Source organism: Oryzias melastigma, linkage group LG2 (genome assembly GCF_002922805.2).
Source record: "Oryzias melastigma strain HK-1 linkage group LG2, ASM292280v2, whole genome shotgun sequence".
NCBI lineage: Eukaryota > Metazoa > Chordata > Actinopteri > Beloniformes > Adrianichthyidae > Oryzias > Oryzias melastigma.
The window spans coordinates 13,466,182-13,479,000 of record NC_050513.1 but is presented as its reverse complement, the minus strand read 5'-3'; the positions used below and the strand labels follow the sequence as shown (position 1 = coordinate 13,479,000).

The following is a 12,819-nucleotide window of genomic DNA, read 5'->3' as shown; positions in this document are numbered from 1 at the left end:
TATATATATATATATATATATATGCACGCTTACATACACAAACATGTTGATCTTTTGGAGCTTGTCATCTCAAAAGTAACTCACATGATGAAAAAGTGTAAGCGCCTCTGATCTGATGTGTCTAATTTGAACTTTGATCCTGGTTGCTTTCAGGAGCATTTGTTTGATCAGGATGAATAGTTTGTCATTAGTTTGAGTTTTTGTTTGTTTTCTGGCATTTTCACTCATGTCAAATGTTTGAAAAGCAGAAGCGTTTGTTGCCATGGCAACATATTTGTTCTAATGAAAATGTAAACAACTGTTTTCTTTTACTGCAAACTCTTCAAAGAACCAAAGATGTTAAACTTCTTTGGGTCTTTGAATCCAAACCTTTCAGCTTCAGTGAAGAACCAGAAATACAGAAATGAACCAACCAGCTGCTTCAACGTCTGACCTCAGAGTTTGCAGTCTGCAGTTTGGTCTCTCTAGTCCAGAACACAGAACTTCAACCATGGATAAATCCTCCATGTCATTAGAGGTCAGGTCCAGTTCTATCAGGTGGGACGGGTTGGACTTCAGAGCTGAGGCCACAATTTCATAGTCAGTCTCTGAGAGTCTACATCGTTCTGGAGTTCTGTGAAAAGAAACAAAGGCAAAAAACAGGCGATCTGTTGATTTCATGCTGTAGTGAAGTTCCAGTTGCAGAGAAGGCTGGAAAGGGAATGTTGAAGGACTGAACTCTGACACATCATCACAGCTCCCTCTGGACTCACCTGAACTTTTTGCAGATCCTTACAGCTGGGACTAGTCTCCGTTTACCCTCATATGATGTATTGTACTGGTTAAGATCCAGATCCTCCAGAAGCTCCTCTGACATTTTCAGAGTGTAGGCCAGAGCTGAGCAGTGGATCTCTGAGAGGTTGATAACTGTTTTGTTCTCTGACTTTAGGAACTCTTGAATCTCCTGATGAACTGAGAGGTCCTTCATCTCCATCAGACAATGATAGATGTTGATGCTTCTGTCAGGAGAGACTTCTACACTGTTGATCTCTTTCAGGTTGTTGATAATTTTCTGGAAGATTGCTTGGTTCTTCTCTGACTGACCCAGCAGGCCTCCTAAGAGTCTCTGGTTGGACTTCACAGAGAGACCATGAAGAAAGCGGACAAACAGATCCAGGTGTCCAGTTTTACTCTGCAGCGATTTCTCAATGATCATCCTCAGAAACTCATCCAGGGACGGGTTCTTCATGTCACACTTCAGGAAGTCCTCAATGACGTTTACCTTCCTGTTGGAGTAACAGTGGAACATGTAGACTGCAGCCAGAAACTCCTGAACGCTCAGATGAACAAAGCTGTAGACCAGTTTCTGGAAGATCTCACACTCTCTTCTGAAGATCTCAGTACAAACTCCAGAGTACACTGAGGCCTCTGTGACATCCAGACCACACTGCTGCAGGTCTTCTTGGTAGAACATGATGTTTCCTTTCTCCAGATGTTCAAATGCCAGCCTCCCCAGCTTCAAAAGAACGTCCCCGTCAGTCTCCGTCAGCTCTTGTGGACTCGTCTCATGATCCTGTTGGTACTTGTTCTTCTTCCTCTTTGTCTGGACCATCAGAAAGTGTGAGTACATGTCAGTCAGGGTGGTGGGCAGCTTTCTTTTCTTCTTTGTGGTCAGCATGTTCTCCAGAACCACAGCAGTGATCCAGCAGAAGACTGGAACTTCACACATGATGTAGAGGGACATGGAGCCTTTGATGTGGGAGATGACTCTGTTGGAAAGCTCTTCATCTGAGAATCTCCTCCTGAAGTACTCCTCTTTCTGGACATCGTTGAAGCCTCGTACTTCCGTCAGTCTGTCTACACGTGAACGAGGGATCTGACTGGCTGCTGCAGGTCTGGAAGTGATCCAGACCAGAGCTGAAGGAAGCAGACGTCCCTGGATGAGGTTAGTGAGCAGCACGCTGACTGAGGACTTCTGTGTGACATCAGACACCACTGGACTGTTGTTGAAGTCCAGAGAAAGTCTGCTTTCATCCAGACCATCAAAGATGAACAGAAGTTTACAGACAGACAGCTGTTCTCCTGGGATCTTCTGGAGTGTTGGATGGAAAAGCTGGATCAGAGTGAGAAGACTGTGCTGCTCATCTCTGATCAAGTTCATCTCCCTGAAGGAAAGAGGAACCACAGCATTAATGTCTTGGTTCTCCAAGCCCTCGGCCCAGTCCAGACTGAACTTCTGCACTGAGAAGCTTTTTCCAGCTCCAGCAACTCCGCTGGTCAGAACCACTCTGATGGATCTGTGTTGGTCACGGAAGACTTTGAAGATGTCTGGGTTCTTGATTGCAGTGAAGTTGAGCTTGTTGGTCTTGGTGGTTGTCTCCAACTGCATCACCTCATGTTGGGTGTGAACCTCTTCTCTCAGTTCCTCTGTGATGTAGAGCTCAGTGTAGACTCTGCTGAGGAGTGTTTCTCTTCCTGCTTCTTCAAATCCTTCAGCCACATGTTCACTCCTCTTCTTCAGACTGATTTTGTGTTCTATAAAAATCTCCCGCAGACCAACATCTGCTGAAAGAGTGAGATACCACCAGCAGTTTTCAGCAAGCAGAAATGCAGGTTGGACTTTTCTGCTCTGACTCACCAGATTGAGGTCTTTCTGCAGCCTGAAGACCACTTCTCTTCCTCTCTCTGTGGATACTGGAGAGAAATGTTAGTGAGCTACAATAAAAGCAGACAGTGGGAAGTTAAACCAACTCTGATCACAGAAGAGATCAGTGATTCAGAACTCTCAGTCATCGCTTCTCTTCTCCGTCAACCAGTTCTTGAATTCCAGAAGACACTTGGACTTATTCTGATTTTAGTGTTTGAAATCATTTTGGATCAGAAGAAGAAAAATATCAGAAAGTGGGAGGAGCTAACATCTCAGTCTGAAATTATTTTAAACTCATTTATTTTCTGCAGAGCCGAGGAAATTCCTCATTTACCTTAAAGGGGCCCTACCATGATTTTCTTAAGCCTATCAGAGTGAACTATATCTATATATAGGATCATATATCACCGTTGGACCACTTAAATGAATTATTTATGAAATGTTAGTAATATTTCAGTTTTTTCCCTACCCGGAAGTAAAACAACTTGATTCCTGAAGCTCCGCTTGCCACTGAGTGTTGCTGCAGTCCGCTCCGTGACATCATCCTACAGTTTGTGGCAGCGTCTCTGTATTTCTACCACGAAAACAATTCAAACTTCTTCAAAGATGGATGCACATACGATATATGTTCCTTTAGTAGGCCGGGCCATCCCTTCACTGGTTCCCAACACACACGCTCCTTCACGGGAGTGCGGGACCAGGGGGTAGGGGGGTGGGGTCTTAAAGGAGCGCCACGGAAAAAGTAACAAACACCTGTTTGAGCTAGAATTTATTGAAGACGGGACACAACTGGAAGATATATGGTATTCTGCATCTAAAATGAAAGTTTTTTGCTGATAATCACTGGATAAGGGGATAAATTGGGTGTTCTGTTAGTCTGGGGCCGATCTGTCAGAGCAGGCTCTTCCTGGCGGGAGCTGTTGCCATCAATCTTCTGTCAGCACGTTTCCAACCGCTCGTTTTCGTGGGTAAAGGATTACTCTTAAATCCATGAATGGATCAAAATACCACTTTGGGGTTCTTTATAGTGAGGAATGAACAGTAAAAGGCATTTAAAACCTCAAAAAGTAACATTTTAATGGTAAGGCCCCTTTAAGACTGTGCTTTCATTCAGAAGTGAGCCTCAACTATGTAATGATGAAGAAATCCCACCAATATAATTTGGAATGAATTACACCACTACTCAAAATAAATTAGATACATTGTTGTTTATGAGTGCTTTTCCTATTTGGTCTGAATTTCAATGAAATACGTAAATGTATTACTAACAATGAATGAGAAGAAACACAATTTTCATTAGTTTGATATTGAGATGATGCAATCTTGTGATTGGAAATCGGGCCCAATCACGTGGTTGTTCAATCAAACTCTCCACTTAATTATTTATTTATTGATTGGTTTATTTCTCAGGGACAGTATACATTAAAAGCATAAATGCAATGTGCAAAAATTAGCACAGAGGCTATTTTTGATCTGTAGTCCCTGGATAGATGTTTAAAATGTCAACCTAAGTAGATATAAGATATTTATTTTTTATTTTTGATCAGCACTGTGTATTTAAACCTCGCTATTTCATATAAATGCCCTCGTAGAAGTCTGCATATCATCAACAAATCATGACATTTTACTGCCGTGAAGTGCAGTGTAATTCGGCAACAGTTCGGTAAAGTTAGAAAGATATTCACAGACTCAGACTTTTGGGCTCAAAAACTCTTATGATAAATGTTAAATGACAGAAAGAGTCTCTTGCTTTTTGCTTCAATGCAAACAACAACCTACAAAGGTATATTAAATAAATGCCTATTGATCTTATTTTTGCGTCTTTTTAATGAGAACGGCGCTCTCCTGCTGCCGACGGTTATTAGGGATCTCACCTCTGAGCATTACTCAGGCTCTTGTGTTTTCCTGAACTGCTGCCTTTGAAATTAAGAGGTAAATCCTTTGAGAAGTCACTACTAAAGGACACACAGCTGGGTTCATAACCATATCCAGGTTGGTTCCTGTGAAGAATGATGATTGGTGATGTGAGTGCTGAGCTCAGAGAAGGAGAGGAGTTGTGGACAGAGATGTTCCTCTCACCTCTGAGCTTTGCTCTGACTCTTATGTTTTCCTGAACTGCTACCTTTGAAGTTGAGAGGTAAATCCTTTGAGAAGTCACTACTGAAGGACACACAGCTGGGTTCATATCCAGGTTCACGTTGGTTCCTGTGAAGAATGAAGGTTGCTGATGTGAGTGCTGAGCTCTGACATGGAGAAGAATCAATGGACGGAGGTGCTCATCTCACCTCTCTTCATTATGACTCTTATGTTCTCCTGAACTGCTGCCTTTGAAATTAAGCGGTAGATCCTTTGAGAAGTCACTACTAAAGGACACACAGCTGGGTTCATAACCATATCCAGGTTGGTTCCTGTGAAGAATGAAGGTTGCTGATGTGAGTGCTGAGCTCTGACATGGAGAAGAGTTTTGGACAGTAATTGATAAATCGTGTGCACCCCAATTGGGGTTGACCTTTAAGGGTTGTTTTTGGTCTGTTGAGGGTTGTAAAGAGAGAGGGCTGCATCTTAAGAGGAGCACAGGTGAGTTTTACACTTCCCTTGAGGCTTGTGCAGTTACGTTAAGGTACGCCATGAAAATGAACTGTACAATTGCTGTGTGTGTGCTAAGAGTATCCTGAAATATTTGTAAGAATAATATAATTTACATCCACTTGTTACGTACGGGCGATGAGGTCATATGGTGTCCTTACGCCGCACTCTAGCCAATAGTAGGGGTGTGCCAAAATATCGATATTGCAATATATAGTAATATTTAGTCCTGTGATTGATTCTCGATGGGTTCTGACCAAGTATCAATCTCTTATTTTCGCTTGAAGAGGCTGTAAAACTTTATATTCATTGGTCTTTGGTGAGACGTTCCTTTGGAGGTAGATGGGGGCGCGCATTGCAGGACTGTCTGTTGAGAGCACTAATGTGTCTGGCAACTACTTGAATTTTTTTTCTGTTGTTTACAACAATTCTGCACTAAGTAGTGGCACTGCTGTTCATGTTTACTATTTTTAACAATGAATTTTACAGATAATTCAAATTCTATTCAATTCTGCACACAATGGGTACGATGCCTGTAGCATGGCCACAAAAATCATAATGATTGTCTAATTTCCCAATTTTTAACAATCAGGTTCCACGCAAGGCGTACGCACCTTTCATTTCAACAGCACAAACAGACTCCCTGTGCAGGGCACAGGGTTTGGAGGGATTAAGACAAAGAAAAAAAAACCAATATAACACCTACTTGCCCCTGTGTGTAGCCTAAGTGCTTACCACAACCTGACATCTGAAGCAAGTCTGTTGAAAAATGTAGCATTAACATTTTTGCCTTACAACACTGGGTTGTCTATGATCTTAAATTGTATGCAGGCCACCTGCACTCCTCCTACAGATTTGTCCAGTTTACACCTTCAGACAGCCCATATCAACCTGTAAGGGCAGTGGTAATTAAGGCACTAGAGATGCTCATCTCACCTCTGAGCATTACTTAGGCTCTTGTGTTTTCCTTTGAAATTAAGAGGTAAATCTTTTGAGAAGTCACTGCTGAAAGACACAAGGCTGGGTTCATATCCAGGTTCACGTTGGTTCCTGTGAAGGATGAAGGTTGCTGATGTGAGTGCTGAGCTCTGACATGGAGAAGGATCATGGACGGAGGTGCTCATCTCACCTCTCTTCATTATGACCCTTATGTTCTCCTGAACTGCTGCCTTCAAAATTAAGCGGTAGATCCTTTGAGAAGTCACTACTAAAGGACACATAGCTGGGTTCATATCCAGGTCCAGGTTGGCTCCTGTGAAGAATGAAGGTTGCTGGTGTGAGTGCTGAGCTCAGACAAGGAGAGGAGTTGTGGACAGAGATGTTCCTCTCACCTCTGAGCTTTGCTCTGACTCTTATTTTTTCCTGAACTGCTACCTTTGAAGTTGAGAGGTAAATCCTTTGAGAAGTCACTACTGAAGGACACACAGCTAGGTGCATATCCAGGTTCACGTTGGTTCCTGTGAAGGATGAAGGTTGCTGATGTGAGTGCTGAGCTCTGACATGGAGAAGAGTCCTGGACAGTTATAGATGTTCATCTCACCTCTGAGCTTTGCTCTTGCTCTCATCTTCCCCACACAGAGTTATTTTAGAGGGAGGGGCTCCCTCCTGTGTGTCCTCACACTGATCCATGCTGCTGGATTTACTGGATCCACATCAGCTCTCAGCTCTCAGGTGTCTCTTCATTGTCATGGACTGAACACACCTGATCCTGGTAATCAGCAGCAATAAGTGCAGGAAGAACTGGAAAACAGGGAGGGTGTTAGATCTCGCAGAAATTGAGCGACCCCTCCCCTCTCGGGTTCCAAACAGGAAGTACCTGTTAGCTCCAAGAAGCCGTAATTCCATAGACTTCTATAGATAAATACTCAGTCATCATAAATACTTTGCCATAAATACTTTGTCAGAATACCGATTCTTCCTCTAACACATTTTTTTTATGTCATCTTGCTGATCTTAAATTATTTTTCATAATATATATATTTTTTCTTTTTTGCAAGTTATTCTAGTAAAAAAAAAAGACCAATCAGATGCCTCAGTCAAAGCATGTGGTGCCTGCCGGCCCCCACCTCAAATGTTTAGTTGACAGATTCTCCTTCACCTGCTTTTAATAGAAGGGGTGGTGACTTTAAACAAGCTTACTCATGATTGGCAACTGTAGTCAGAAAAAAAAAATGAACTCAGACCAAGTCGGACCAATCACTGTTGTCTGGTTCCAACATGGCAATGTCCATATTGTGGAAAAGTGGTGGCACAAATTAGATTTGCGACACTAAATTTGGCTATTGGAAACACCTCAATCTTTAAAAGAAAAATTTAACAAAAAAACTTTTTGCACTTGGAGAAGGGCGATTTTGAGGTGTATGGAAATTGACATATATCGCAAAATTGCAATGGAAGCACTTTTTTTGCATTAAATAAGTCACATGACCAACAGTTACTGAACTGCTGCATGTTTTAAAGATGCATTTTTAGACTTTTTTACATTAATTATCAGAAATATATGTTTCAGAAAGTGGGAACATTTAAAATTTCCACCCAATAATATTCACAATCTAAATTCAAATGGGGCTGATAAGAAAACTCTGATGATCAAAACACATCACCTACACACAAAACTTGGAGACGTGAAAAGACTCTCATATCTGATTCATGCATAAATGCATTTTTGTGTGCCTGTGTAAAAGGGGATTTAAATATTTGTGTGTAATTAGTTTTAAGATCGTATAATTTTAAGTTGTGCGTGAGTTTAATTGTTTGTTGTTTTTTTTTTTGGGGGGGGGGGATTTTTGTAGTTTTTGTACATGTGAATAAACAATTGTAAGAACACACAGTTACATACAATATGCATTGTATGAGTTACAAATCAAGAGTTGAGCACAAACAAATCCAAAGTTACGCAAAAACAAGCAGACATGAGTTACAAATCAAAAATTACGCACGCACAAATTGAGTGAGATTAATTTATCTCCAAGTAAAGTAAAAGTGTTTACAGTTAGTCCAAAATTTCTGTTTTAAGTTAAATAAGAGTAATGCACTCACTGTCCTCTTAATGTTTTAGTTTATTTTTACCTCTATCAAAATTAAATATTATTTGTGAAATAGAAACGTGTTTTTCTTCTTCTTTGGTACAATATTTAAAAAAAAAATCGGATCGGGTAGCCGTTACAGATCGGGGTGCGGCCTTCACTAGCGTCGAGGATTTGTGCGTGTCGCCCATAGACTGTTTATGGTATCGCCTTGTCTCGGTGATTATTAGGATGACGCTTTCTCGAACGTAGCGCTTTCTGGCTGGCTCATGCTCCTATTTTGTGTATTAAGGAGTCTGTTAAGCCATCAGGCCGACTGCTTGCTAAGCTAAGAACTGTCCCCTGGATGTTCTGGATACTTAAATGCTAGTAAAATAAACACTCAACTTTTTTTTTTTTTTAATCAATAATCTAACTATTATATGGCTTTGAAACCGAGCGTTTGAAGAGAAAATTCAAATAATTAGGAAATAGCAAAGTTAGTTCAAACAAAGTTCAAGAACCAAATAAAGGTATGTTCTTTAAAAGAACTGAAGAGTCTCGTCGTCTCACCTCATAAACACAGCTACGGAAAGCTACTGCAGAAAATTACCGCTGATTTACCCTCCTCCGTTATTCTGTAGTCTCTGTTGAGTTGACACAAAAATAGAATGTCCGTTATTTAACCGGATGCTACTCACGTCTCCCTCTGATGTCCGTCCCTACATTGGTCATTTCCCAACGTAAGCGTCATGGGGTATGGCAAGCAAAAGATATCAATTCCAGGAAGCGACATAAACCACGTTATTTTAGTCATAAAAACGCCGTTTTCGGAAGTTGTAAAATTAGCACGTACTTTACGCCGTTGTGTGTTGTCCCAAGAAATAATTTATTTATGAATTAATGTGTGTGTGTGTGTGTGGGGGGGGGGGGTGTCAATTAATCAGTCAAGTACTCCTCAATGGTGGCATTTTCTGCATTCAAGGTACTTTTTTCTTTAAACAAACTTGGGTTTGAATCCCACCACAGCTAGAAACTTGGTGCACACTTTGTTACTTAATTAACTGGTTCTCATCTTTGTTGAATTACTCAGCAATCAATACATTAATCTATCAATCAAATACATCACGAACATCTTATGCATTTTGGATGTCATTAAAAAGCCTTTTCTATGTGGGCATTAGCTTATTGTTAGCAATATGTTCTTTATGCAAGTAAATGTAGTTTGTTAAACCCGTTTTTTGTAACCCTTCCGCTCTCCTTAGTTTGTTTACATTAAAAGTGGGGTCATCTGGACCCCCCAAGACAGTGCGCTGAACTTTTTTTTATCTTTGATTTTTGAGTTTCACTATAATGTCCATGACAGACATAAAATCCTGTCAACCTTTGTCATGGAAGAAATCACATATCAATATGTGGTTGGAGTCAACTGGACCCCGAAGAGAGCGGAAGATTATTAAATATGTAGTTCAACTGGACTAGGCATAACATTTTTTTTTTAGTTCTTCGCATGAACAACTTTTTATGGAGGTTTCATTTTTTGGGGTAACATGTTTTATAATCATTATTGTTTTTTTGTTTTGTTTTGTTGTTGTTATATTTTGCTGTTCTGTCCTGCGTCTGTATTTTTTTATTCTGCATGAGACTCAGTGCGTTATAACACAAGGCATAATTGAAAACAGCCAGGTCCAGGTGAAAAGTGAAAAAAGAACAAACACCTGAAATGTGAACTGAACACATGTTGAAAAAACATTCTGCAGTGACTTTGTCAGCATCATAAAAAGGGGGTTGCATCTGTGATTAAAATAGCAGTAGAAAAAGCGGAAATAAGTGGGAGGTCTGGAATAGCATGATTACTAAAAACAAAAAACATATTAAAGGTCACAAAAATTAAGAAAGTAGAACATGTATATACAAGTACAATTTTACACATATGAAGAATTTGTCCTGGGGATCATGGTGCATAAATAAAAACAAAATTAAGTAAGAGAAGAAAATGAAATATTACAGCATATATAGATATATGTAAACACGCAATTTGCAACTATAATAAAAAGCATGACATTAAAAGAAAATAATAAAACAATAGAATGGCAATATATATATATATATATATATATATATATATATATATATATATATATATATATATATTAAAAATCAAAGCCCAGTTGAAAAAAAATGAAACAAATAATAAAGGAAATGTTTCAGACAACAAAAGTGATTTTCAGAAATCAAAGTTTAAAAAAAGAATGTCCTACTTTTTTCAGTTTGTTCCGTTATTTGATTTTTTTTAACTTTGAATTTTCATTTTTGAATAGTTTCCAGTTATTAAAAAAAATAGTTTCTGGAATTCTGTTTTGATCTATAAAATTGAATGCTTTTTATCATTTGTTTTGCTATTTTTATTTGTCTTTAATATCTTTCTAATGATCTTGCATTGATTAATTTGTTGATGTAAATTGCAGTTCAGGGCCACTGTATTCTACTGTATAAGCTCTGAACTAAATCCTACTGAGTATCTTTGGAAGGTTCTTAAACATAGTGTCTGGAAAAAAGCTATCATTATAACCTGCAGCAGTTTGCTCATGATGAGAGAGCTAAAATACTTGTCAACAAGTGCAGGAGTGTCATCCACAGTTACAGGAATTGCTTGATTGTAGGGTTTTCTTCAAAAGGTTGTTCAACTAAACATTAGGCTCAGGATACCATTTTTATTTAATTATTTTATTTTTGTACGTGATTCTGTTAAAGGTTTGTTGAAAAGTATTGTCTGACTTTCATTGGTTATATCGTAGAATTTTTAGATTAGTATTTTTTTATTTGGCCAGATTAAAGTTATTTCTTTGCTCATTGTGAGTTTTTCTTTCTGTAGCCAAAGGTAGTCTACAAACACGTGTCCATGTGGAAAAATTCCAAAAGTTGCAACTACTTAGCTAATTTTCCAAGACAAAATATAAAGTTCAGCTGGGCCGCAGTTAAGAACCAGGACTTCTAGAACCATGCTGACCAGCTGCTGGGCAGATGTTTTTTGCTGATAGTGCCATCCTTAGCACTGGACCACACCCCATCCTCTCTACGTCTATGAACTTCTGCAGGTGGACAGAAAGGCCAGTTGTGGTGCCTGAGACTGAAAGTTCTGAGGAGAACAGCTTTGGAACCAGCAAAGAATGATAAAACAGCAGAAACCCACACTGGGGGAAAGACTTCTTGATTCTTACTGATGTTCATGTCCAGTTTATTTTTCACAGCTAAGACTGGGACAGAACACTGGAAAAAAAAGATCAGATAAACATTTGTAATCTCTACTAGAAAAAAATAGTTTTTTTATCCACTGCTTCCTTACTACATTTTTGAGAAATTATTTTCTTCACAAAACACTTAATTGATCACACGACTCACCAAAACGAAAGCTGTACAGTTTTGAGCCAGATGTCAGCTCAGACCAGGAAAATGAAGCTGTACACTTGCCTGCAAGTGGATGCATCACAATTGGAGTAGAGCAGGTAGACTTGCTTGCCCATCACTTTTGCTCTATCACAAACCTAAGCTTTTTCAAACTACAAGATTTCCTCTACCCCTGATGCATCATAACTTGAATGAGTACTCATAAACACAGTTTTAATGTTCAATTGTTTTATACATTTCCTTCATCATCAGAAAAATGCTACAAAACCATGTTAAAGACACAATTGTCATTAGAGTGGATCTTAAAAGGCCCAGAAAAGCCTTTGTCATTGCTTGGAGTTATTTTGCAAATAAGGGCCCTATCACTTTCCATCATATTGTTTTTTTCAACATATTTTAGTTTTCTGAGACACAAGTTAAACTGTTCTTTTACAGTCCAATCGATACATATAAGTTATGTGTAAAATTCCAGTTTCTTTAAAAAGAAAATAAATAAAATTTTAAAATAACCTTTATCAAAATACAACTTCTTGTGAAACCCCTCAGTTCTGCACGAGTCCTTTACTCCAAGTTTTCCAAGTTTAAAGTTTCCACTAAATCCTTTATTACATTTTTTGACAAGCAAAAGGTGTTTCTCCCGTATGAGTCATCATGTGTCTTTTGAGATAAGACATTTGTCTAAAACTTGTGTCACATTCTTTACAAGAAAAAGGCCTCTCTCCTGTATGAGTTCTCATGTGTACTTTGAGGTTAGATATATGACTAAAACTCTTATCACATTCCTTGCAAGAAAAGGGCCTTTCTCCGGTGTGTGTTCTTATGTGTCGTTTGAGAAGGGATTTGTCACAAAAACTTCTGTCACAATATTTACAAGAAAAGGGCTTTTCTCCTGTGTGAGTTCTCATGTGTCTTGTGAGACTAGACTTTTGATTAAAACTCGTATTGCATTCTTTACAAGAAAAGGGCTTCTCTCCTGTGTGAGTTCGCACATGTCTTATAAGATTAGAGTTCTCTCGAAAACTTTTATTGCATTCTTTACATGAAAAAGGCTTTTCTCCGGTGTGAGTTCTCATGTGAATTCGGAAACGAGACACGTAGCTAAAAGTTTTACCACATTCCTCGCAGATATAAGGTCTGTCGTCAGACTCAGTTCTTATGTTGACAGACTCATTATGTGCAATTCTTGTTCCTTCA

The 12,819-nt window shown here is 39.1% G+C and overlaps 1 protein-coding gene across 11 annotated transcripts in view; it reads right to left on the bottom strand.

Moving 5' to 3' along the window:
• LOC112139894 (NACHT, LRR and PYD domains-containing protein 12) overlaps positions 1–8,974 on the bottom strand; it is a 16,312-nt gene extending 7,338 nt beyond the window's left edge. Inside the window, exons 1-11 of one of the 11 annotated variants that reach the window (XM_024262735.1) lie at positions 8,919–8,974; positions 6,753–6,952; positions 6,544–6,669; positions 6,342–6,464; positions 6,149–6,262; positions 4,912–5,034; positions 4,706–4,831; positions 4,501–4,626; positions 2,618–2,673; positions 753–2,544; positions 434–613 (exon numbers count right to left, since the gene is read on the bottom strand). In XM_024262735.1, coding sequence (XP_024118503.1) covers positions 434–613; positions 753–2,544; positions 2,618–2,673; positions 4,501–4,626; positions 4,706–4,831; positions 4,912–5,034; positions 6,149–6,262; positions 6,342–6,464; positions 6,544–6,669; positions 6,753–6,841 — 2,855 coding nt within the window. In that variant the 5' untranslated portion in view covers positions 6,842–6,952; positions 8,919–8,974. Of the gene's footprint in view, positions 1–433; positions 614–752; positions 2,674–4,500; positions 4,627–4,705; positions 4,832–4,911; positions 5,035–6,148; positions 6,263–6,341; positions 6,465–6,543; positions 6,670–6,752; positions 6,953–8,790 lie in introns of all 11 variants that reach the window. The other 10 variants (XM_024262734.1, XM_024262736.1, XM_036214580.1 and 7 more) reach the window with 10 other exon arrangements.
• Positions 8,975–12,819: the final 3,845 nt, after the last annotated feature.